Source organism: Myxocyprinus asiaticus, chromosome 19 (assembly GCF_019703515.2).
Source record: "Myxocyprinus asiaticus isolate MX2 ecotype Aquarium Trade chromosome 19, UBuf_Myxa_2, whole genome shotgun sequence".
Taxonomy (NCBI): domain Eukaryota; kingdom Metazoa; phylum Chordata; class Actinopteri; order Cypriniformes; family Catostomidae; genus Myxocyprinus; species Myxocyprinus asiaticus.
The window spans coordinates 29,614,468-29,642,226 of record NC_059362.1 but is presented as its reverse complement, the minus strand read 5'-3'; the positions used below and the strand labels follow the sequence as shown (position 1 = coordinate 29,642,226).

The window sequence follows — 27,759 nt, the reverse complement described above, 5'->3', positions numbered from 1 at the left end:
CATTAAATTAATGTAACTTATAACATTATTAAAATGAATGACGTTACTGTGAACCGTTTCAGAGCTACTACTTTTACATATTTTGTCAGTTATTTTTGTAAAAATATTTCCATGCTAGAAATAAATCCCATCCTTTTCAAAAGTATAGCGTAAAAGGTTTAATGGCTTGTCCAGTAACAGAACGCAGCGAAAATACTTGGATGCGAGCTTCATGTTACTTAACTAGGCTTAATGTAATGAGAGTTGCTCTGCAAATTATATCTGATAGATAGACAAAGGCTCTATTAATACAGCAATAAGAGTCCAACGATATTAAGCTTTATCAGAAACAGTTCCGTGTAATAGCACTCATCAAAGTTCACATATGATCTCTGCATTCACGTTAGAGGCTATTGCACTTGGAATCTGGAAGACTGTCAACAAGAACTGAACTTTACTCTTTCCTATCCAGTTATGTATAGGGTTAGTTCACCAAAAAATTAAAATTCTGTTATTATTTACTCACCCTCATTTTGTTCCAAACCTGTTTTACTTTCTTTTGTGAAACACAAAAGGAGATGTTAGTCAGAATCTTATGAGAGTGAGTGAATGACAATATAATTTTCTTTTTTGAGTGAATTGTCTCTTTAAACAGAACAATGATCAAGATAATTGCATTGCAGTCATGAGGTCATTTATCTTATGTTAGTGTAATGCATTTTTGAGATGGCATTTTTCTGAATATCCCATTTTCTTCCATTTAGTAAACATGTACAATGGAAAATGTCCACTCATCCATGAAGATGGCTGATGATGAATCCATTCTTAAATAATGTGTGGCTCTGTGTTTTTGCCCAACAAAAAGTCTAATAAGCCTGTGGCTTTAGTAAAGCAGCTGTGTATGACATCAGTCAGTGGTGAAGTGAACAAACGAGACAGGGAAGACTCCCTTCCTGTTTGGCTCTCCGTCAATGTGGCCCACCTGCAAGACAGATGGCAGAGTCATCAAGGTTTTTTGTTTGATCACACATGATTCATTCAGTTGATCTGTGCATTTATGAGAAAGGCTGTACTCACCCACCACTCTTTGTCCTCCTCTCCATCCACTATTATCACCTCTCCCTCAGAGAAGGACAGTTCATCTGGGTTATCAGCCTGACAGTTATAGAGGGCCTTTACCCTCTTAGGTCTCTGTTTCTGAAATGCGTACAAGACAATCGTTGCAGTCTGGTCTCATGAAATTTATGTGATCATTGCAACAATTTGCAAAACTGAAATTAGGTGCTTCATAACATGTTTGGCTGCAGTTTTCAAGTTAAATTTCAAGCAGGGGGCACCAAGACTGAGCGAATTGAGGTTTTAATCAGACAAGGTTTTTAAGGTGAATTTTAGATGGAGGTTTTAATAAAACGTACCGCCCTAACTTCAAATTTTACCCTAAACTAAACCAATAGTGTCCGAAAAAAAAAAGAGACTTTAACAAAGCAGACATCCTAACCCTTAACCAACGCCTAACCTTAACCGATAGTGATTTAAAATGCAGAAGCAAAATGAAAAGCACATTTTCTGGATCAACCACATCAATTCGTGTCTCTTCTATGTCTCTTGTCCTGTCACATGTCAGCTTGATTTCTTGTATGGTTCTGAACCGCGGTCCTCCGAGTCCAACCTATAAGGTGTGCTACCGCGCAAGCTAGTCATATTGGAATAAGTGTATATATGTAGGTGGGTCTGCAATAAAAGCATTAAAATGCATCATTTTTCAAAAGATGCATTAGAGTAAAAGTGTCTCGATATCATAACATAGCAGGGTCTGAGTAATAGAGAGAAAAATAAGTGTTTATAATGTCATAACTAGCCACTGAAGTCATGATATGAGTGAAACTGAATAAAACACACAGTTGTTGTAGCACCTTTTGTGTTCATTTCACCTGGAAACTGCAGGGAATTGTACCTGAAGACATGTTTAAAAAGTTTTACAAAAATGTATATAGAGTCACGTTTTCACTATGAGACCAGGTTGAACGTTGGCTATGTTTGAAAAAAGCACACTAACATACAGTACAACTCTTACTGTCTTTGCACAGTTACTAAACTACACTCTGTAGTGCTTCCAACCAGCATGTATTTAGCATGCTAACCTTAATTTCACTTGTTAGTACATAAAGAAAAGAGATTTATTTGATTACATTTACATATCTAATTTTGTTGGGTTTACCCAACACAACTAGGTTCTTTCTACACAAAGTTTTTGTGTTGAGATTACATAGTAATTTTAAGTAAAGAATACTCATTTTAAACACGTGGAAACACTTTCCATGATTAAATCAAGTTCAGCCAAAGAGCTGTTTTTCTGTGTGTATTCAGTAAGTAGAAAGCTGGTATTCTATTCTGAACAGTCATTGTCAGTAAATACCCAATGGTACACTTTCAATCTTGTTTGATCATGGAATTATAGGTGTCGAAACAAAGTCATGTGTTCAATTTAGCCATTTAGTAAGAGCATTAAATATATTTTAGAGATAAAAAATGCTAATTTCATGGTCACTTACAGTAGGGGCCATTCTGGGTTTGGGAGCAGGAGCTGAGGCCGGGGCGGAGGCGACTGATGGCCCAGAGTCTGGAGAAAAGTATTAATGGAAATCACCTTTTAGATTCATTAATACATAATATATCATGCATTTTTTTCTGGCTTTAGTGGTCGTATCTATATAATGTATGTGAGATTCACCTGTATTGTCACTTGGGCGAGGCACACTGGGTGATGCTTTATTTACATTTATATCTTTACTTACAGGGCCAGCAGGATTCCTGAGAAATACATAATAGAGTTCAGCTGTGTAGCCTACTGGAGTGTAACAACAGAAGTCAATTTAAAAACATAACCTCAGATTAATGTTATATTGAATGAAGCTGGGTGGTGTAGTCTTACCTAGAGGGGGTTTTAGTTGGTTTGGGTGCAGGGGCTTTTGGCTGTGGTGGAGGTGGAGGTGGTGTGGGTTTATATGAAAATGAAGGGGGCAACACTGGAGTAGGGGGCACTGCAGGTGGGGGTCTAGCTGGGGCGGGTGGTATAATTGGGGGTGCAGGTGGGATTAGAGGCACGTGGGGTAGAGTCGCTTTAGGATCTGAAGGCGGTGGCCTCTTTACCGGAGGAGGAGGTGGAGGAGCAGGGGGGAGCACTACAGGAAAGACAAGACCTCTTCTAAGTCAAGATGTCTTCTAAATGCTGGAAAATCCAGCTAAAACCAGATTAAGGTGGTAGCTAGTTTTTGGATCTTGGTAGCTGTTCTAAACTGGATTTAGTTGGAAGATCAGCAGGTGGAGTTGGAAGACCATAATAGTCAAGCAACAAATCAGCTTCCAAGTTGCAAAAACCAGCTTGACCACTCGTAGATTGTAGTCCAGCTGATTATCCACCTAAACCAGATTGGACCTTTGGATCAACTAATGACTAGTTTGGACCAGCTAGAAACCAGTTAGTTACAAAAACAAGCTACAGTTTAGTTGGATTTTCCAGCAGCTAGAAGCCTACTTAAACAACAAATACACATTTGTTCACCTAAATACATCTAAAGCAGCTAACAGCTTGTTTGCTTGATAGATAATAGCACAGAATGTTATTAGTAGTAATGCATTAACAGAATTAACTATAAAACTACTGCAATTTAGTTCGTTTTAAAGCTCTCGGCCCCACTTTCTATTAGGTGTATTTAACTACTATGTAATATTGATAACACTTACCCTAAACTTAATCCTAAACCCTTACCCTACCCCTACTCCTCAACCTACCCATACCTCAACCTCAGTAGCAGAAAATGTGAATCTTGTGAGAAATTTTGCAGAACTACATGTAGTTATACAATATGTACATTTACATAAGTATGGATTTTAACGATAGTACGTAGTAGTTAAAGACACCTAATTTAAAGTGGGACCAAGCTTTCTGACTGAGAAAAAACACAAAAAAGCTACAAATTCCCTTGTTGTGTTGAGCTCTACTGAATTCAGACTCACCATACACTGAACTGTTTCTCTCTGGAGTCTGAGGGTCTGAAGAAGATCTCTGCCTCCCGACCACTTCCACAGGAGGACTCCACCCTGACATCACAAACACACATAAGTAAATATATTTCACATTTCGTCAGGAGCCCTTGACAAACATCTTGAACCGGATCCAATTCTAATCATATTTGGAGTGTCCAAAAAGCTTATGAGTTTTAGCCTGGCTCAGCAACAATTTGTCTCCTATGCGATAATTACAGCAAAAAAATGAATTCTTATGTTTTGGAAGAAGGCAGAAGTCCCATCAGTAAAAGTATGGCTCACTGAACTGACCAGTACTTTACATCTAGAAAGGATTAGGTATACCCTGAAGGACACGTTCTCTGTATTTGAAGAGATTTGGTATACTTTTATATGATATCTTGATAAACATGGTGACTAATTTTATATATGCTTCATTCTACATGAATAGATAGCACTCTTTATGTGGGTTTGAGTGGGTTATGAGTAGGAGGAATGTTTGGCAGTATTTACATGCATTTTATTTTACTGTCTCTTTATATACATTCCTTGTTTTGTTTCTCTCTCTTTGTTCTTTTTTTTCTTCTTTGTGTGTATTTTAAAGTGTAGAAAACTGCACTTAACATATTGTTTAATATCGTGCAATTTCTCAACAAAAAACGTTTAAACACACACAAACACATACAGTAAGTGTAAACGAAAACTTCATACTGAAACTATCGTACATTTGTCAGCAAGCTACTTTGGGATTAAATCTTTCAGAATTCCCTTTGAGAAAATCAGAGACATCTCATTAGTGCGGGATGGTGCTCACCTCTTCCCAATGTACGAGGGGGCAGTGGGGGAATTCCTGGTAAACCTAGCGGTGGAGAACTAATGTCAAGCATGGTTCCGTAAGTCTCATTGCAAATCATGCTGGAAATGAAAGGCCTCTGCTTCTCTTTGATGGCGTTAACCACATCCCGTGCCAGTGCACTCATGTTGGGCATCATGGGGCCACTGCCTGGAACAATACAGCTAACTGGACGCTCCTCTCGCCTGGTGGGGATGGGCTAAAAGACAAAATCACAGATAATGAGAATGAGCCAGACTGTATCAGATATTTGCTGTCAAAATGAGCCTTTGAGGAATTTTAAGTGTGGTCATTTGTGTGGTTATAATTGCATTCCATCAATGTACTGTATACAGTATATAGTAATAATACATTAGTAACACTTAACAATAAGGTTCCATTAGTTATCATTAATGCATTAGGCATCATGAACTAACAATGAACAATATCTTTTTTACAGCATTTGTTTTGGCAGATAGGCTGTTCCAAGCCTCTTGGAAAACTTCCACAGTTCTATGTATTTAGGCTGTCTCAATTGCTTCTTTCACTTCATGCAATCCAAGACTGACTCAATGATGTTGAAATCCAGGCTCTGTGGGGGCCATGCAATCTTTTTCAGGACTTCTTGTTCTACTTCTATTTTTTTCTATTTGCAAAAGGAATGTTTGGATGTCTAAAACTGATATTGCCTATTGAGACACTAAAGCAGAAGATATAAAATATCTTAAGCTTAAGGCAAATGTTTTTGTGAAACATCTAACTTTTGCAAAGTAAAATGCCACTGCATGTTGATAAAGCATAAAAAAGGTCACCCGAGACATATCTTAATACCAGGTATCTTTGTGTATATGTAAAAATCATTATAACCTTGTCCTCCATCTCATCCTCACTCTCGTCCAGATCATCGTTATGGAGACGCCAGTCATACTCTACATGCACATGGACATTAAACTTCCCTGTCTGTGCCTGGGTCAGCTGCAATCACACAACACAGAAAAACACAATGGAGGGGAATTAGCTTGCACACATTTAGAGAAAGTGTAAAAGTTTAAAAAGTAGAACATAACAAAAAGCAGAACTTCAGGATTACTGTTAGTATTAAACATGGAGCTGGAGATGACAAATATACCCACCAGCTCTTCACATTTTGAATGTCTGAGACGCCGGGCCAGATCCAGAGGAGTCTCTCCTGCATCATTGGCTGGAGAAAACAGGACATGAGACAATAAGGAATGTATACAGCAACAATTTTCCTTTTTTTCCTTGTGGACCCTGCATCCACATGCGTAGATGTTGTATTTTGGCTTCGCTATATGCAACGCCTAATTTAAATGAATAAAAACTGTTTTTTAAAGGGTTAATTTCTGCCGGACCGAGTCACGTGATTCAACAGCATGAAGTCAATTTCCTTGAAGTGCTTCTATGGATGCAGTGCCAACGAAAGTGCCTCTGGTAAGAAATCTCTTTAAGTTTTTCACTGAAACCTATTTGGTTGTAAAGAGTAGAGTCTCTAGTTTCATTTGATATGCCGCTTTAAAAATTCATTCATTTTTTGCATGTCAGCGTCCTGATAAACATGATGTCTACATATGTGAAAACTGGTACTGCATTTCCTCAAAAGGAGAAAAAACATGTTAGTTATTTTGACTTTGACAACTTTCAACAAACACATCTGTGGGTCATTTAGCTTCATTTTATTATACATTTTGTTGTGTTTAATTTTATCACACTGCAATATGATTATTTTCATTAACATTAGTTAATGCATTCCTATATACAGTATGTACTGTGCTTTTTCACACTGAGAATAAATGGGTTCATCCAAAAGCAGAAAAATGCTGCTTTCAGAGGCTTCATGTGGTGTTAGGATGAAAATAAGGTGCATTTCAAACTGTTCTGAGACCAGTGAAGACAGACAGCACACTGGAGGTTAAGTCATTCAAGGGAGCATCTTATAGCTTTCTATGCTGCTAAATGCATTTAATCCTAAAATCCATACAAAAGTTCAGTTTCAGGCTGCAGATGATGTTAGGACCACTCAACATGTTTGGCAGATATCGGACAATGGTAAACAATACATAGATTCAGAATTTCAGAATAATGCAACATTTTATTTCAATATGGTTTGCAGTGATTGGATGATGCTTATAATTAGAATTATTTATTCAGCTTTACAGAAAATCAGCTGTCATGTCTGTAACGTCTCAAAAATTTGAATAACCAACACTCCTGGAAATATAAACAATTTAATGAAAAAAATCTGACTTTCTATAGATTGGTATTATTTAAAATTTCACAATTTAGTCCCACTGTAAACATACTTATGTGGACATTAATCTTTAGGAAAACTATTTGCTCTAGAATTGTTTTTAATTTAATTTTTTTATTTCTTTGGCTTAACGAATATTTAAGTTTGGTGCTACTAGTTATAACTGAAAGGAGGTTAAGAAGGTTAAGGTATATTTTGATCAGGATTTTACTTGGTTCATCCACACACAATACAGTATTTCATGTAGACTGAATGTCAGAGATTTTAAAGCAGCAGATTATATAAACTCTTACAAATGGTCACTGACACCTTTCCCCGTAGTAGCAGCTTCATGCATTCACTATTGTCAGTCAAGCAGCAGTAATGCAGAGCTGTGCTTCCTTTGGCAGTCTGTTTGTCTAAATTCCCACTACACACACAAACACATGTACACACAAACGCATATAAAAAATGTCTCAAATAAAATGCAAAATAAATAAATAAATTAATATATATATATATATATATATATATATATATATGTATGTATGTTTGATTAGATTCTGTATTTTAGATGGATACAGAAAAAAATATTTTTAATTGAGAACCTGTTTTGTACGAGGAAATCCACAATATGAAGTGAGTTCCGGTCCACCATTCGTACTGCAAGGTGGAGCGCTGTCTCACCTGGTTCCTGTCAGTGGAAGCCAGAATCAAAGAAGCACATTTGCAAAGCCAAAAGGTCTGGCACACTAAGTCAGCACGACTGTTTATTTGTAACATATAGTCTACTGTATCCATGCAAGGGGAGATGAATAAAAATACATACTGAAGATCTAGGATATGCATAGAAACAGAATTGCAATTTTTGTCAATTTTACATAAATGTGTAAAGTGCACTATTTAGCGTAAGATGCCACAGCTACTCCAAACCACAACTTACATGTTCATTAGTCTGATGAATGTTTTCCATAAGGTCCACACCTTCAGCGTACACCTGGATCAAGGTGAAAATGTCCCGGGTCTTTATCGCGTCACACAGTGCATGTAGTCGGGCTGCATTGTCTGCATACTTTCGCTGTGCAAAGCGTTTCTCTGTGTATTTGGCTGTGATGAAGTCTTTTCGTACCTGCCTATAGGACAATTGAGAGAGAAAACTGAAAATGATGGTCGTGAAATGTGAAGTGCATTTTCTAGTACTATCTACACAAAAAATATTCTAGACACTAATAAATACACTACATAAGTAATATCAGATGGTGCACAGATATAGATTGATCAATGGCTGAATGGCCATTTCTGATATAGAGAAACGAGAGTGGCGGACCCACTTTATATTAGGTGTTTTTAATTACTATGTACTTAAGCATTTGATACAATGTACTTATTATGTACCTACATGTTGTTGTGTTATACTTACATTTAAAGTACCTACATTTAATTACATCTGTAGTTACACTGTTAACCTTACCCCTAATCCTAAACCTAAATTTACCCCAACCCTTACCCTAAACCTAATCTAAACCCTAACCCTAAAATAAACCCTAACCCTAATCTAAACCCTAACCCTACCCCTATCCCTAAACCTACCCATACCTCAATCTCAGTAGCAGCAAATGTGAATCTTGTGAGAATTTTGCAGAAAAACATGCAGTTACACAATAAGTACATTGTATTGTATGTATTTTAAATGTAAGTACATAGTAATAATTTAGTGATAGCAAATGAGATGTACACAAAACTGTTGAAATTATACATTTTGCACAACATTTCAAGATATTAAAAATATACTCAGCAAAAAAAGAAACTGCTTTTATTTTCAGCAAACATGTGTAAATATTGAACAAAAATATTCCAACAGCTAAGACATAAACTGAACAAGTTTCACAGACATGTGACTAACAGAAATGGGGGGGGGGCAAAATCAAAAGTAACAGTCAGTATCTGGTGTGGCCACCAGCTGCATTAAGTACTGCAGTGCATCTCCTCCTCATGGACTGCACCAGATTTGCCAGTTCTTGCTGTGAGATGTTACCCCACTCTTCCACTAAGGCACTTGCAAGTTCCCGGACATTTCTGGGGGGAATGGCCCTAGCCCTCACCCGTCGATCCAACAGGTCCCAGACGTGCTCAATGGGATTGAGATCCGGGCTCTTCGCTGGCCATGGTAGAACATTGACATTCCTGTCTTGCAGGAAATCACGCACAGAACGAGCAGTATGGCTGGTGGCATTGTCATGCTGGAGGGTCATGTCAGGATGAGCCTGCAGGAAGGGTACCACATCAGGGAGGAGGATGTTTTCCCTGTAACGCACAGCGTTGAAACTGCCTGCAATGACAACAAGCTCAATCCGATGATGCTGTGACACACTGCCCCAGACCATGACGGACCCTCCACCTCCAAATCGATCCCGCTCCAGAGTACAGGCCTCGGTGTAACACTCATTCCTTCGACGATAAACACGAGTCCGACCATGACCCTTGGTGAGACGAAACTGCGACTCGTTAGTGAAGAGCACTTTTTGCCAGTCCTGTCTATTCCAGCGAAGGTGGGTTTGTGCCCAGAGGCGACGTTGTTGCCAGTGATGTCTGGTAAGGACCTGACTTACAACAGGCCTACAAGCCCTCAGTCCAGCCTCTCTCAGCCTATTGCGGACAGTCTGAACCCTGATGGAGGGATTGTGTGTTCCTAGTGTAACTCGGGAAGTTGTTGTCCTGTACCTGTCCAGCAGGTGTGATATTTGGATGTTCCGATCCTGTGCAGGTGTTTTTACACATGGTCTGCCACTGCGAGGATGATCAGCTGCCCTTGCTGTCTCCTTGTAGCGTTGTCTTAGGCGTCTCACGGTACGGACATTGCAATTTATCGCCCTGGCCACATCTGCAGTCCTCATGCCTCCATGCATCATGCCTAAGGCACGTTCACACAGATGAGCAGGGACCCTGGGCATCTTTCTTTTGGTGTTTTTCAGAGTCAGTAGAAAGGTCTCTTTAGTGTCCTAAGTTTTTATAACTGTGAACTTAATTGCCTACCGTCTGTAAGCTGTTAGTGTCTTAATGACCGTTCCACAGGTGCATGTTCATTAATTGTTTATGGTTCATTGAACAAGCATGGAAAACATTGTTTAAACCCTTTACAATAAAGATCTGTGAAGTTATTTGGATTTTTACAAAATTATCTTTAAAATACAGTGTCCTGAAAGAATTTATATAAAAATTGATTTGAAAACAGAAAATGTAGAATTTGGTACATTTTGGAACTGACACAAGAAAAGCTGACACTAATAATGACCTCCTACATTAAAAATGACCTTCTGTGACTTTGCAAAGTTGTTTTAACAAGGTTTGTCTATGGTGGCCAAGAAATGCACAACCAACTAAAATTAGCACAGCAAATAAAATCTAAAAAACACAACGGAAAAGCCACACCACAATGGCCACAACACCATGAAATTAACAGAAAATAAAAAATTTTAAGCATTGTATTTTATGCTGTGTGGCAGTCTGACTTAATGCATGCGAGATCATTAGGCTGCTAAGAAGATGCAGAGAGCTGCTCATCCCACTGCAAGTCACTACAAGTGTTCCCCTTTCAACTCATCACAAGAGAGCATTGACCGGGGAACTGAGCATTTCCCCTAAGCGCTTCGGCATCTGATGGGGGGCTACGGCCTGCATACAGCCTGCATACAGCCCATTTTCATGAGAGCAGGACACCTTGTAAGAGCTGCTTGTATGCAAGAATAGCTGCAGATACTGTGAACTTATTTTCGCAATAGTTGCAAGGATTCAAGCAAATGTTGATGAATTAATGTGCATTAAGTTCTGGTAGAAACCCAACCAGGTAATGGCCAGAGCAATTAAGGACAAATATAGTGCAATAAGTGCAGTGTTTTTATAACCGTTTCTTTTCTGATAATTTTGTTGTGTTGTATCTTATTGATTTCTTCGTATTGTGGCTTAATAATTTCACTGTGTTGTGGCTTATTTCCCATTGTGCTGTGGCATTTCCGTTGTGTTGTGATTTTTCCATTTTGTTGTGACTTCATTTCGTTGTGGCTTTTTTCCATTGTGATGTGGCTTATTTTTGTTGTGTTGTGACTTAATTTTGTTGTGTTGTGGCTTAATTTTGTTGTGTTGTGGCTTAATTTTATTGTGTTGTGGCTTATTTACATTATTTTGTGGCTTATTTCTGTTGTGTTGTGATTTTTCTGTTGTATTGTGACTTAATTTCATTGTGTTGTGGCTTAATTCTGTTGTGTTGTGGCCTAATCCATTGGGTTTTCAGCTTTTATTTGCTTTGCTAATTTGGTTGTGCTGTGCACCCCTCGGCCACCGTACATGACACTTTTAATTCAAGGTACAATTAGTACACCTTTGTACAAAGATCTGTCACTCACATGTCACTGGAAGGGATGGGTTTGGGTATCTCTGCTGACAGGTTTGCCTCCATGATTTCATTGAAACCTGCATTGCCCACACTGTTAGCAAGCTGCAAGAGATTAAATAAAGTCACAACCTGTATGTTAACATTTTTTGATGGACTAAGACAAGAGTTGACATGAGAGTTTACCAGAAGTTCTGATGTGCCCAAGACATCCAGTGTTAGAGATTGTATTCTGGAGTAGTGCACACCTATTTCCCGATGGATTCCAGAACATTCAATGCAAATTAACACACCCAGGTTTGTGGAGAGCCATGTTGGATCTGCAGTGGCAACAAATGATATGTAATCTGAATTACACCCAGAGTATCTCTTCTAAATAACAATAAAACAAGTTCTACTGGAATAATTGTCTCATAGAATATATAAAGGGATGTTGAAAGACCAGATAAAAAAAACAGGAAGCACAGGGTGTACACTTCATTTGAAAATTAGCCACATTGCCCAATGAGCATCACATTTTTGAGCCAAGAGAGTGTGTTAGAGTGTGTTACAGAACATAATATAATCTTTATCTTTAGTATCACCAAACAACTATGACTTTGCCATGTTAAGTTGCAGTGACAGTGCCTTGCCCAAGGGAACAATAGCGATAGCTCAAGGACCTTCCGATCACCAGCAACCTTTAACCACAACAAGGTTACACCTCTTCCATATTGCTTACTGGAAGCTCCGCAGTCACAGCACACATCATTGCCGCTCATCTCCTTCACCTCTCCCACAATGGCCTTGGTCAACTCCCGTACGATGTTGTTCTCGCCCTCATTCTGATCATCCTTAAAGGCATTGTTCAATGCCTCGTCTTTACAGTTCTGGAGCACAGACACCCAGCTGACATGGAGAGATTTACATGAAAAGATGAAAAGAGACATCAATTAAAATGATTCTTAACATAAGAGCACATCCACACTCACATTTGACACTCTGCCTCGTCCTCTGCCTGAAAGTGATACGTTCGGTCATCTAGAAGACAGAAGAGAACAGTGAGCAAATCTAGATGACCAACCTACCATATGCGGCATGACTTAGGTATAGAGTATAATTAAGAATATTACGAGAAATGAGATCAAAGCATTTTTTCTCATCAGGGTTGCGCTTCACTTGGCAGGTTAAGAGGTTGAGGTTTGCAGGAGGTGCATTGGCCTAGAAGGAAAAGAGAGATGGAGAGAGGAAGTTGGGGCAACTAAAACATAATTCTAAAAGAAATGATAGCAACAGTGTGGCTATTTTGGTCTTTTCCTTACCGTTCCATGAGAAATGGTCAATAATCCATTTTTTACAGAGCACTTTCTTTTCTGCCAGACCTTCCTCAGCCTGAAATCACCGTGTGGAGAGAAGCTTTATTCTCTTTAAATATAACTTTAATGTAACTGTACATACATTAACAATGCCCAAATCATGATTCAAAAGGCATACTGGGGCAGATGTCTGGTTGTTATGAAAGATGTGTTGGACATTTTATAGATGTGAACATCATTTAAGCACTAGGCAAACTCACCCCTCGCTGCGTTTGAGGAGCATTCCAGAGCGCTCAGTGCCGTGAGCTTTATTGCCCTGTAGCTGGTGGAGACTGTAGCCTGAATTCTGTTTTGACTGACAATCCTTTGACCAAAAAAAAAAAAAAAAAAAAAACACACTGTAAAAAAGTGATAACAATTGTTCCTTTAAGGAGTTAACTCTGTTATCTTATGTATTCAGGTTGATTCAGTGATTTTAGATATTTAGATGTTACGACACGAAGCATACTGTTTAGGTTAACATTTATTCGTGCACATCAAGAGTTACCATAGAAATAATGAAGCAATCAGCGTATCAATCTAATAATTTTTTAATATTTCCAATTGTAATTAATAAGTGTTTTGATTACACTCACAGACATCATTTATTAAAGTTTTGGTAACACTTTACAGTAAAGTTGCATTTGTTAACATTTGATAAATCATTAGTTCACATTGACTAACAATGGACAATACTTCATACAGCATTCGAGATTAATAAATGCTGTACAAAATTATTGTTCATTGTTAGTTTGTGTTTAAAAACCAAATACAACCTTATTGTAAAATGTTGCCAAACTTTTAAAATAATATGTCATAGTTTTGTAATAACAATACAAGCAAACAACAGTTGGATTAACCTATAGTATTGCATGAAAAATAGAATTGCATGACTGAAAAACAATTTTGAATTGCTTGGAGAAAAGTGTCATTCTTGGCAATTTCCAGTCATGGCTCACCTCCTTAGATTCTGACTGTAAGGCAGATTTCAGAATATCTCTAAGCTGCAGCAGCTGTTTCCTCTCTACATCCTGAGTCTGCTTGTTCTGCCATTCACATAAACAGACAGACAGGGGAAATTAACTATAGTGCTTTGTCTAAATAAATAAATACACATAATACACAGGGCCGGATCATGGTCCTGCGAGGCCCCTTGGAACTTTAGTGGGCTCTGATTTTTTAACTTCCTTTTAAAATATCAGGCCAGAGCCTTTAAAGGCCTTTGGTCCATAATCCAGCCCTGCTAATACAACCTACTTTGGGAGGAGAACACCTCACAGCAAAAAAAATTGTTTAAAAAGAGTAGGCAGCAATATAAGACACTCACTGTTGTCAAATCCGCAGCAAGTTTTTCCATGAAAGGTTTAAGATTGTCCACAACTTTTAACCCATCCTGAAAGAAACTGTAAGAAGATAAAAATATAGGAAACCATTTATTTGAAATTCACTTGAAATTAAGTATTGTTACTGGGGAAATATTACAAATACATACTTGCACTGGGCATGAAAGTATTTGATGAGGTTGTGGAGCAGGTCAACCCCCTTCTTGACTTTAATTTCATTCACTTTAATCAGATACTGTGAAACAAAATATGTCAAATACAGCATGAAACACACTTGAAAAAGCCAACATTGTTTTATTGTACAGTCTTGGGTTAGGGGTTTTCAAAATCCCTAACCTGAGACCAAAACATTTCTTTCTTTCTTTCTTTCTTTCTTTTGTATCTTCCATCCATCCATCCATCCATCCTTCCATAGATTGTCCTTGTAACCCCCCCCCCCCACCCCCCCACCATCCCCCAACCCCCACCCCCACACACACTCCCCCAACCCTGAAACTTCTGATGCCTCTCCGGACCAAAACAAACCAAAATAATCAAGGAGAAGAATCCACCAGTCTGACCACCCTTGTAATGCCCCTGATGACACTATAAGCTTGACTAAAAGCACACTGACCCGGGTTGTAGAGAAATTAAGTATATTCCTCACCTCACACATCTGAAGCTGAAAGAGGCGTCTCTCTTTCTCCATCTCTTCCGCAATCTCTCCTCCGCTGATCTCTGTCCTGATCAGCCCGTGTTGTTTGGCATGCTCCCGCTTTTCTTTCTCAATCTTGCTCCTTTTGAAGGAATTTAAAGTACAACACCACAAAACTTACACCACATACTTGACCAGAAACAAATGTTAAGCTTTCATCAGAGCCTCAGAATGTTCAGAATGCACAAACAAACCATAATCACCAGTTCTGTTGTTTACTGAAGGTATGGCCCCATATTGTGATAAGCCCTTCAGCTATGCCACAGGCCCAGGACTTAAGCGCAAGCGTCTCAAATGACTAAACCACTGCCTATGTAACAAAACTTCCCCTTCCCCTGTATACTGGATCCAAATAAATATACAGTATCTAAAATCAGTAGATTGAGTGTATTTCCATGAATTACATTTTGAGGTACTACAATATCTTACTGTAAAAAGATGAAAACATAATTTCTTACATTCTGCTCATGTTAAAAGTAAGGTCATGCATGCTTAAAGTGTTTACAGAGCTCTAAAGCTTTCATCCCCTCTGATTCATTCATCTAAAACTCAGAGGCCTGCTTTAGAGTTTGTTTTTCTCAGAAATGCACAGGCAAGGTCCACTGAACTTTAAACACCAAGTGCTTCATTTTAAATCACTAAACTGAAGCTAGTAGTAGCAAGGGGTGAGTTTAACTTTAGTGATAGTTGTATGTCCAATTTGGCCAACTGACAATAAAACATGTTGTTATATTTTCTGAGGTTGACATAAATAGGGTAAGAGATGCTTACAGTTTAGTTTCGTAATCCTTCCATGCTTTGTCAAAAGGCTTTTTCAAATCCTGCCAAAGGATAGCACAGTCAACATAAGAGAAGGCTTAAAGGTCAAACATTTCAATAAACACTCACACTCGAGACACATGAAAAAACAGCTGGACATGGCTCAACAATCAAAGATGTCCATCAAGCACACATTTAAAGGGATAGTTCACCCAAAAATGAAAATCATTTACTCACCCTCGTGCAATCCCAGATGTGAATGAGTTTCTTTCTTTTGCTGAACATAAACAAGATTAAAAGATTTTTAGAAGAATATCTCAGCTCTGTAGGTCCTTTTAATACAAGTGAATGGTGGCCAGACCTTTCAAGCTCCAAAAATCACATAAAAGCAGCATAAAAGTAATTCATATGACTCCGGTGATTAAATCTATAGTCTTCTGAGGTGATACAATCACTTTGGGTGAGAGACAGATCAATATTTAAGTCCGTTTTTACTATAAATCTCCACTTTCACAATGTGAAAGTTACAGTGGAGATTTATAATACAAAATTACTTAAATATTGATCTGTTTCTCAAACACATCTATAATATAACTTCTGAAGATATGGATTAAACCACTGGAGTCATATAGATTACTTTTATACTGCCTTTATGTGATTTTTGAAGCTTGAAAGGTCTGGTCACCATTCACTTGCATTGTATGGACCAACAGAGCTGAAATATTACTCTAAAAAATCTTTGTTTGTGTTCTGTAGGAGAAAGAAAGTCATACACATCTAGAATGGCATGAGGGTGAGTAAATGATGAGAGAACTTCCCATTTTTGGGTGAACTAACCCTTTAAATAGAATGTGGATATGTTTTATTTCATACCCCTTTCACTCCTTTAAGGTCTCCTTTCAACAGACTGTCTAGTGGGAAAGTGATGATGTTATTCATGTTCTGCAGCTGTGGGCACAAAAGGAGACATGCTGCTTTAAAAAGAAGTGTAAAATCTGTGTACATAATTTCATATATGTGTATGAAAATGCTCCACATGTTGGCTGAACTCACAAAGACTCTTTGCGACAATTAACCCAGTGAGCAACTTGTAAGCCATCAGCAAGACTAGAGAGACATACAGGCCATGCATATAGATCAACAACAAATTACTTAATGGAGACAGGGCTCACCAAGTTCTTAAAGAGACCAGTGAGCTCCTTGGTGAAACCAGCAAACGTGAGGAAGTAATTGGACATCTCAGGGTCGTCTTTGTACACAGTATTATCTGTAAACCTCTCCAGTGCCTGAATGTACTGCTCCTCGTTGTCTACGTGAGCTGAAAACACATGATAACACATAAAAACATCTGTTCATCTGCTCTGTATTATTATTCAGCACAAAAGGCTTAGCATAGGATTGAGTAGATTCATACACTTGTGACTGCCAAAATTCCACAACCTTGTTTGATGAACAAGAATGCTTTATGAAGTTTCCAAATATGTCCTTATAAAGATCATTTGTCCTAAATGCACAATACTCCCTACAACTGTAAACACTTCGCTTGACTTTATTTAATATTTTCACAAGTGCATAAGTAGGCTCAGACGGAATCTGCATACTTTTTTGCATTTCCTAAGCTGATTTTGAGGGGAAATGTACAGAATTACTACTACACTAGTTTTGGTAGCTGAAAACATAAAAGGAATATTCCAGTCCAATACAAGTTAAGCTAAATCGACAGCATTTGTGGCATAATACTGATTACCACAAAAATTATTTTGACTTGCCCCTCCTTTTCTTTAAAAACAAAACATTTGGGTTCAGTGAGGCACTTACAATGGAAGTCAATGGAGCCAATCTGTAAATGTTAAAATACTTACTGTTTCAAAAGTATAGCCACAAGACTTAAACAATAAGCATGTTAACATGATTTTAGTGTGATAAAATCACTTACTAACCTTTTTCTGTGTAAAGTTATATCCATTTTTACAACTTTGGTGCCATGACAAAGTGATGTCAACAAACCCTAAAATATCTGTAAAAAGGACTACTTAAACAACTTTACAGCACAAATAATATAAGTTTTAACAGTAGAATTCATGTGTTTTGCTTTTTTTTAAAGAAAAGGAGAGACGAGTCAAAATATTTTTGGGGGTAATCAATAGTATGGCACAAATGCTGTCGATTGAGCTTAACTTGTATTGAACCCGTAATATTACTTTAACAGATTAGCTAAAATCAAAACAAACATGCAAGAAGCAGGATATTTGTAGAATTTTATGAATGCCAATCATTCCAATTCTGCGGAAATCTACAGAACTTTCTTTCTACCGAGTTCTATGAGTTGTAGATTCTGTGTGGGCCTGTAAGCCAACTCTTATCAGTGGACCGTTTTCATTCTTACCGCTTGCAAAAGAACATACTTCCTAGTTTATGACCAAAGTTTCTGCTACAGAATAAAGCTTAGTAACCCCTCCCAAGTTCTATGTAGTACAGCACAATGCAAACAGGCCGTGTAGGGCTTAAAAGATAAAATAATGTGCTGATTTATTGTGTCTTTCGGAAATACATTAGATTTCCACATTGTGAAATCATCTGGAAATGTGACCTGCTTCATCATTTTGAGTCACTTTGACCCAAACAAATATTTTGAGTTTTATGTACTGAATTTAAAAGAAAAGTCTCAGCCAACATTTAAATGATTACATTTTGAAAACAGTTTGGAGTAGAAACATCATTAGAAAGCCGATACTTTCCTTTATAGTTTTGTGTATAAAACCCCAAATGTGTTTCTGAGCAGGTCACAAATGTCTTACAAACTCTGCTTCCTTCAATTTCACAATTCTTTTTGTTTTAGACCATATTACAGGTCTCTCAGGTGCATTATGAAGTCTGTGTTTGTGTAAACTGCTAAATATAACTTTCCGGATACTACAATATGTACACAGAACAGATAAAGCTCTGAGCTGATTTTTTTAAGCATGCTGGCTAAAATGAAAAAGGCAGAATTACAGATCTTGATGATCTAAGAATTATGATCTGGCTCTAAACAAGCACATGGAACATAGAATATAGAAATAAAGAAAGAGAACAAGCAGGTTCCTGCTAGGACAGGTATAGGTATTTCTGATAGGAATGAGAGGAATGTACGAGGTAGTGAATTAAACCCTGCTCACTTCTAGAGTAACAGTGACCTCAATCCAACTGTAAATGAAACTAAAAGCTTTGTCCAGGCTATTATGTACAGCGTAATATTTGACAGTTTTACAAAAAATCTTCCTGATTAGGAAAGCAGCTCATGATGATAAATTACTGCAGAGTTAATGGACATGGATTAAGGCTGAGATGATGATCAATTGTAATACTTACACAGACCAGAACTGTTTATGGCCTTGACAGACTTCTTCATTTTATGCAGTACACTGCGGTCCAGATCCAATGCCTGCAAAACAAAATGAAAGATTTTTTATTTCTTTTTTTATGTTGATCATTATATGATGACCAGACAAAATTAATGAGAAATTGGTTTATTTCCACAATGAGGAATAAAGTGCATGTCTAAACCATTACTTGCCTTAAAATGTATTACAATGCTTAAAAATGAGTTGTATAGTCTATTGCCTACACTGAAAAAATGTTAACCTAAAAAATGTGCTTAGTGTAGTAGCATTTAATTAACTGGTTTTATTAATGTCAAATATATTATTTAACATCACTGAATCAAACTGATTACATTAGCTTACACCAAGGTTTAGGTTTTAAGGGTTAGTTCAGATAGAAATTGCTCTTTTAGTTAACAGTTGCAGGTTACCATTTTTTACAGTGTAATAAATTACCACCAATACCTCTTTGGGCATATTTAAAGTATGTCAAACCATATTAACAATTTTAAAAACAGTTCAAATTCATTTTCTACAGTATTGTGAATTTTCCCACTCACACAAGCATGCAATGATCTAACACCGGGACATACTCAGATAGCCTGTAATTAAGCCACCCATAAATCATGCTGAATCACATTCTGGACATTTTGCACAAAAAAGAGCCAAGCGAAGGAGACAGACATTTGGCTCAAAACCTGTGTTTGTGCAGGAGTCATGTTTAGCACAACACCAAGACAAAACCATTTAACCAGGGATAAACTTGGTGCTCGCCACAGTTGACAACACTCATACATTACTATATGTCACAGTTTGTCTGACACTGGGAGCTGTAAACCATCATATAGCTACAGATTCAGACATCTATTTCATATGCTAGTGAGTCTTCTACTGTACATGGTAACATTAAGAAGCCTCCTCAGATTATTTTAATGCAACTTCCAAAAAATATTATTTGCATCTTTGAAAATTAAGTTGCATGATTATTGCAAAAAAGAATTGGTGTAACATGCTGTGGAAAAAATCACCCCACTTACATGTCTTCATTTGGTCAGTCTGATTTGCTTTACACCAATCATTTGCTTTGTATTGAAAATTCTGTCATTATCTATACCTGTGTGTTTATACTTTACACTCACTGATCACTTTATCAGGAACACCATGGATCTAATAAAGTGCCTAACATGTTGTTGTAGCCCAGCTGCCTCAAGGGTCAATGTGTTGTGCATTCTGAGATGCTATTCTGCTCACTACAATTGTACAGAGTGGTTATCTTAGTTACTGTACCCTTTCTGTCAGCTCGAACCAATCTGGCCATTCTCTGTTGACCTCTCTCATCAACAAGGTGTTTCTGTCCGCAGAACTGCCTCTCACTGGATGTTTTTTGTTTTTGGCACCATTCTGAGTAAAATCTAGAGACTGTTATGCGTGAAAATCCCAGAAGATCGGCAGTTACAGAAATACTCAAACCAGCCCTTCTGGTACCAACAATCATGCCACGGTTGAAATCACTGAGATCTTTCCCCATTCTGATGGTTGATATGAACATTAACTGAAGCCCCTGACACATATGTGCATGATTTTATGCATTGCACTGCTGCCACATGATTGGCTGATTAGACAATCGCATTAATAAGTAGATGTACAGGTGTTCCTAATAGAGTGATCAGTGAGTGTAATTTTCAGCTTTAGTGTGTCAATAGGAAATATACATTTTAGATTCCCAAACATTCCTTTTGAAAATAGAATTGAATAGAACAGAATAGAAGAACAGGGAACCGTGCAACAGATGGCATGGCCCCCACAGAGCCCCCCACGAGTCAGTCTGAGATTACAAGAAGAGACAGAAGCAATTGAGACAGCCTACAGTTGATGTCAGAAGTTTACATACACCTTAGGCAAATACATTTAAACTCAGTTTTTCACAATTCCTGACATTTAAACGTAGAAAACATTCCCTGTTTTAGGTCAGTTAGGATCACTATATTTTAAGAATGTGAACTTCCAGAATAATAGTAGAGAGAATTATTTATTTCAGCTTTTATTTCTTTCATCACATTCCCAGTGGGTCAGAATTTTACATACACTTAGTTAGTATTTGTTAGCATTGCCTTTATCTTGTTTAACTTGGTTCAAACATTTTGGGTAGCCTTCCTCAAGCTTCTCACAATAAGTTGCTGGAATTTTGGCCCATTCCTCCAGACAGAACTGGTGTAACTGAGTCAGGTTTGTAGGCCTCCTTGCTCGCACACGCTTTTTCAGTTCTGCACACAAATGTTCTATTGGATTGAGGTCAGGGCTTTGTGATGGCCACTCCAATACCTTGACTTTATTGTCCTTAAGCCATTTTGCCACAACTTTGGAGGTATGCTCGGGGTCATTGTCCATTTAGAAGACCCATTTGCGACCGAGCTTTAACTTCCTGGCTGATGTCTTGAGATGTCGCTTCAATATATCCACATAATTTTCCTTCCTCATGATGCCATCTATTTTGTGAAGTGCACCTGTCCCTCCTGCAGCAAAGCACCCCCACAACATGATGCTGCCACCCCCAAGCTTCATGGTTGGGATGGTGTTCTTCGGCTTGCAAGCCTCACCCTTCTTCCTCCAAACATAAAGATGGTCATTATGGCCAAACAGTTCAATTCTTGTTTCATCAGACCAGAGGATATTTCTCCAGAAAGTAAGATCTTTGTCCCCATGTGCACTTACAAACTGTAGTCTGGCTTTTTTATGGCTGTTTTGGAGCAGTGGATTCTTCCTTTTTGAGCAGCCATTCAGGTTATTTTGATACAGGACTCATTTTACTGTGGATATAGATACTTGTCTACCCGTTTCCTCCAGCATCTTCACAAGGTCCTTTGCTGTTGTTCTGGGATTGAGTTGCACTTTTCACACCAAACTACGTTCATCTCTAGGAGACAGAATGCGTCTCCTTCCTGAGCGGTATGATGGCTGCGTGGTCCCATGGTGTTTATATTTGCATACTATTGTTTGTACAGATGAACGTGGTACCTTCAGGCATTTGGAAGTTTCTCTCAAGGATGAACCAGACTTGTGGAGGTCCACAATTTTTTTCTGTGGTCTTGGCTGATTTATTTTGGATTTTCCCATGATGTCAAGCAAAGAGGCACTGAGTTTGAAGGTAGGCCTTAAAATACATCCACAGGTACACCTCCAATTGAGTTATCGTGTTAGTTTTGTGGTAGAATTTTTGTCTAGCATTTATTTTTGAGGACCCGGGTTCAAATTCTTGCATGCTAAACAAAACACACACACACACACACACACACACACACTTACTTAAATGTTGAAACACTTACCCATTCTTTATTATTATTATTTTTATTTTTTTCACATTTTAGAATAATAGTAAAGTCATTAGAACTATGGAATAACATAAATGGAACTATGGGAATTATGTTGTGAAATCCAAAAAATCCTAAATAAATCAAAACTGTGTTATATTTTAGCATCTTCAATGTAGTCACCCTTTGCCTAGAATTTGCAGACATGTACTCTTGACATTTTCTCAACCAACTTCTTGAGTCATCAATTTCAAAAACTTTTTTTTTTTATTCAATTTTAGTTTTATAATGGAATAAATTAATATGGTGGCACAATGATATTTTTGTCTACAAAACTAATTTCAAACATTTAAGCATACACCTTCAGATCAAAAGATTTTTAAGATCATGAGAAACAAAAAAGTGTTTCAATACTTTTGACCGGTAGTGTTTGTGTGTGTGTATGTGTGTGTGTGTGTGTGTGTGTTTTGTTTAGCATGCAAGAATTTGAACCCGGGTCCTCAAAAATAAATGCTAGACAAAAATTCTACCACAAAACTAACACGTCTTACACTTAAAGAACTTAAAGTTCAAAAAGTTCAAAAGTTTTTAGTTGTCTTGCCCTAGGGTACCAAATGACCCATGACTGCCCCTGGAGCCCCCATAAAACATTAGCACATGACAACATTAAGTATCTGCAGATACTTATGGCTGGAACACTTTGCTAAGACTGGCCTTGTACGACAATCAGTGTTCTAGTTCACACAAGAAAGAGAGACCAAACAGGACAGCAACCAGATAATTAAAAAAAAAAAGATGTGGAAAGATGGTGAGTAGATATGGTGAGGAGAGAGAGAGAGGAACAAGTTGGGACAAGTACTGGGGCAGCCACTCCACCTTAGCCTAAAGGAACAAGAATAGATGAAGGAGAGGGAAGAGCAAGAGAAAAGAGAGGGAGAGAAATATGAGATATATTAGCAGCACTGGGGTTTCTTCAAAGGCAGGTCCCAGCAGGAAAGCAAGCACAGAGATTGAAGACTGCTAGAACAACCGGAAAGAAGAGTACTGCATGTCAAACAGTTAAGTTTACTAACTGCCATATTTATGGCATTTGCGTGTGTATGCATCTTTCACTCATTTTACATTACATATACAGTGATAATGTCCCTGCACTGTAAAGCATAATTTCATCAGTATGTTATAACAACATGTTTGTTTCCATCTGTTTGACTCATCACAAATAAAAAAATAAAATAAAAAAATGGCATTTGGGCTATTCTATCAGTCACCATACACTTGTATTGTATGGAAAAAGATGCTAACATTCTGCCTAACATCTCCTTTTGTGTTCCACAAAAGAAAGTCATACAGGTTTGGAACAAAATGAGGGTGAGTGAATGATGACTAAATTTACATTTTTACAAGTGGTCAAAGTAACTCCTGTGCTAAGAAATTTACACAAGAACCAGGTAAGGTCTCTTCGTTAACGACAAACCTGTGGTTACCTCACTTCCGCCACTGAGGCTAAAATCAAGTGGGGTAGTTCCAAAGGACAACTCATAAACAGTTTCCCTCTGTGTGTGCCAGCTAGTGCTCTAAGAGCCTGGGTCATTGGATTTGAATCATATCTGTTTTCAAAAAATCAACTCAAAACACTATAAATATTCTTCTTTATAAGTGTTATAAAGGGAGGGCCCAGCATAATGGATCAGAATCTAAATACTGTGTCAGCAACTGACAAACACAACACTTTCCCATTTTTTAAGAGATCAACATCTACATTGCTGGGGGAGTGTAGTTCAAGTTTGGAGGCAGAGTGCTTGAAGTGTTTCAGCAAAAGTGGAAGTGTTGGATTTCTTCATTAGAACTACAAAATACAGTGTTGTTATTTCCTTTCTCAGAGATCAGTAAAGTTCAACCTAATGTTTCCTACAACTCTAATACTAAAACAAGCTCTCCCAGACATAATTCATGGAGACTCTCAAAAATAAAGCTATTTTCATTTGTCACGTCACTGAAATTCTGAAACTAGGCAATTCATATAAAAGAAAACTTCCAGAAAATACAGATTAGAAAAGGTGTTATTGTTTACTGTATCCACTACGTTTGGGCTAATGCTCACCAAGACTACACTAACATAATCAAGTTATGACAGAATCATGCTGGTGTCAACCCTTAACCCTTTAATACATATCACGGGTCTTTAGTGACCAGAGACCTCATTCCACCTCCTGTACCTCATCCATTTTTTGGAGTTATGCCCACACCTTTTTAGTATTCCTCAACCTTTCTCTCCTGAATAGTGTAACAGAAAACAAAACAAAAATGCAAAATTGCAAAAAAACTAAAAAAAAAAAAAAAAAAAACTGCTTATTTACCAAAAATGTATAGGGTCATAAGGTATATAATATTGTTAAAATTGTATAATTTTTTTTTTTCATATCTATACAAGTTTACTACTACAGGATATATATTTCTTTGTTTATTAAAAGACAAATGAGTACTATATCACAATTATTTTCTGTGTGAGAATGGTGAATTATCAGTAATCGTGTACACATACATATTACACATGCTATTTCTTCCTCAAGGTGGCGCTGTTGTTTCAGTGATTGACTTGATTTACATTTGACATTGCTATTTGATAAAGAAATAACGTGGAAGTAAAATATAGCAAGTGTAACACATGAACAGTATGGTATGACTATTGTCATTTGTGTGTACTACTGAAATTATGTAAGTTGTGATAGATAGATAGATAGATAGATAGATAGATAGATAGATAGATAGATAGATAGATAGATAGATAGATAGTGTTAATAGCATGTCTATTACTTCACCTGCTTTGTTCCTTAGTACTTACAAACTCATTTAAATAGTATTATTGCACTCAGAATAGATAGTGTTAATAGCATGTCTATTACTTCACCTGCTTTGTTCCTTAGTACTTACAAACTCATTTAAATAGTATTATTGCACTCAGAATAGACGCGGACAGACAGTTCTGTGTAAATCGGTGCATAAGATCTGCAATATGCATTCATTAATAATGAATATTCTCACTGTTATGGGCAGTGTTTATAATACTAGGATAACTGATCAATATGTGATAATTCTATTATTGATTTATGAGATCAAAATAACTCACAGGTCTTTCTTTTTAGACTATAACACTACTACAAGAAGTTACATGAATCCTAGAGAGAGTGTCAATTGCTAAACATGGGCGAGGTTCACTTGGGATACATTGAGCTTTGGCGTTACAAAGAGGAAGTACATTTTCTCTTTTCGAATATATCATTAGTATTAATAAAAAGGATCCAAATATTCTGAGGTAAGACCACAGGCATTCTTTAATAGATACAGTGTATCAATTGGCATCGTGTCCTTCATAAAGTTATGCAAAGTGTGTTAAAACATCCGTATAATTCACATGAGTGTCTCACCTCTTCTAAAGCTGCCACTGTATTCCGACAGTGAGACATGCGCGTGCAGAACACTGAGGTGGTTGGTGCTTTATAGTCCTCATTGGTAATGTCCATAAACTCCAGTACTGTCAACTGATCAGGCATGTTTATTCCCTTTAAATGAAGACTTTATCCAAAACAAAAAACAAAGTTTTTTTTGTTTTTTTTTTTTCTAAATGGAACACAAAAACAGTCTGCGCAAAAACAATCCAAACTTAGTCCGTGTCAGTCATTCCTTTAACTCTGTAGTTAAATAGTGAAGTGTAAACAGATTAAAAAGAAAGAGAAACAATCGAGAAGTTAAATCGTTTTTGATCAGGAGACGAGTTAAATAGCTCCATCACATGCGCAGATTCCACCTATCCTACCTGTCCAGAGTTGAGCTTGACTTTAAACGAGCTTTCTAAGCAGCCAAAACTTCACTTGTCAATCATAGCTAGTTCGCCAATGAGAGAGAACCCTCAAGTTTATTGTCCAATAGCAATGAGGAACGTGAACTAAGGGACCTTGCACTCCATACTCATTATTGCGTCCGCCAGCGCTGTTTTCAATAGTTTTTTTTTTGTTTTTTTTTATGTAAACATGCGCTAGACGGACGTCTATGACGTCTCGTGTGTAGAAGCGCCGCGTTTTTTAGACGCCGCGTCAAGTAAAAAAAAAAAAAAAAACATAAAAAAAAATTCAAAACGCGTTTCAAGAGTCGAGACACATGCGCCCTGTTCTGTTCGCTGCGTCTCGCTTTTAATGTAAACTAAATCAGAGAATATTTAGCAGAGACAGGCGCTTCTATTAAAATGAATGGGAGAAATTGGAACGCCCAACAGTCAACGGACGTGGAAAGGAAGTCCCGCCTTACAGGTAAAATAGCCAATCACCTTTTAGATACAGACATCGCCTGTCGATCATCTCGAGAAAGCGCATGCTCATTAGCTATACAAGCCGGGAAAATTGCGTTTTTTAGCGTAATCTGAGGTAAAGAAGCACAATTTATGAAACCAGCGTTGTCAGATTTTATTGCTGATTTGAAATATGTTCTTTGATCATAATCTTGACCAACCGTTTTTAAGATTTCAGTGTTCCCCATTCAAATAGATAGGAGCTGCACTGACATGAGTGGAAATAGCCTCCCGGCAGCGTTCCAAAGATGGCCGCCAGTGGACTGACTTGCTAGAAAGACTTTGACTAAATCCTTGTGTAGGGTACAATGGTCAAAAAGTGTATCAAGATTGAAAAAAATAATTTTATAGAATATTAATGGAGAAACATAATTTGTGTGAAAGGAAATAATAAAAGAAAGTTGTTTTGATTACAATTATTATTATTATTATTATTATTATTATTATTATTATTATTATTATTATTTTAAAAGTGGCTTGGGAGCCTTTTACCCCACCCTAGGGTAAAATGAGGGCCCCTCATGTTATAGTAACATCATGTAAATATAGGGACAATAGTTATAGGGTAACATTTCTCAACTTAGGCAAACACTTTTTATACAGCAAGATGCTTTTTAAGTAACTAATTAAGATAATACGTTTTCCAAATAACATAAATTTCACATAAAACATTTTTTTTTTTCAGAAAAGTGTTCATAATTTTCTGTTAATGTCAGTCGCATTTGTCATTTCATAACCTCTCAAATATTATATAAACAAATTAATCGCCGTTGTAATTGTATCAATCAATGTGAGCCCACTTTGAACATTTTTTATAACAAATAAATTCACCCCACTTAAGAAAAACAATGTGTTTTGGGGGGCCTTTAGCTCCTGAAACAGGGGGGCTTTTTACCCCAAATACTATCCTTTCACTTATTGGGCAGATATTAAAAAACTTTTGATTTAATCACCTTGAACAAAACTGAAAATGATAAAAAAAAATATTTTGTCTAAAAATAAATGTGATAATTTCAGGGATTCTCATTAGCTACATAAATTTGCAACATTTAAAAAATTATTAAATATTACTGTACTGTGGTAGTTTTGTTGCTTTTTAGTGTTTTGTGAGAAAATAGAATCCAAAGTGCCTTTTTGTCTTTTAT

The 27,759-nt window shown here is 37.3% G+C and overlaps 1 protein-coding gene across 1 annotated transcript; it reads right to left on the bottom strand.

The window, feature by feature from the left end:
- Window positions 1–318: 318 nt before the first annotated feature.
- On the bottom strand, window positions 319–26,082 carry asap2b (ArfGAP with SH3 domain, ankyrin repeat and PH domain 2b). Its single transcript, XM_051645248.1, has 28 exons — window positions 25,698–26,082; window positions 18,954–19,026; window positions 16,775–16,920; window positions 16,476–16,550; window positions 15,615–15,664; window positions 14,796–14,925; window positions 14,299–14,384; window positions 14,134–14,209; window positions 13,766–13,852; window positions 13,028–13,131; window positions 12,774–12,843; window positions 12,585–12,672; window positions 12,444–12,492; window positions 12,194–12,360; window positions 11,659–11,792; window positions 11,486–11,577; window positions 8,029–8,218; window positions 7,694–7,779; window positions 7,400–7,515; window positions 5,971–6,038; window positions 5,705–5,812; window positions 4,820–5,057; window positions 3,997–4,080; window positions 2,912–3,161; window positions 2,711–2,790; window positions 2,532–2,599; window positions 1,057–1,176; window positions 319–961 (listed from the first exon to the last, which is right to left on the bottom strand). Exons 1-28 carry the CDS (start codon window positions 25,821–25,823, stop codon window positions 887–889), a joined length of 3,036 nt encoding a protein of 1,011 aa, XP_051501208.1. The 5' UTR covers window positions 25,824–26,082; the 3' UTR covers window positions 319–886.
- Window positions 26,083–27,759: the final 1,677 nt, after the last annotated feature.

Coding starts and splice junctions, on each gene's coding strand:
- asap2b (XM_051645248.1), bottom strand. CDS start 25,823: ATGCCTGATCAGTTGACAGTACTGGAGTTTATGGACATTACCAATGAG. Junction 19,027..25,697: donor CAGTGGCAGCTTTAGAAGAG/GTGAGACACTCA, acceptor TTTGTTTTGCAG/GCATTGGATCTGGACCGCAG. Junction 13,853..14,133: donor TTGCTGCGGATTTGACAACA/GTGAGTGTCTTA, acceptor TGTGAATGGCAG/AACAAGCAGACTCAGGATGT.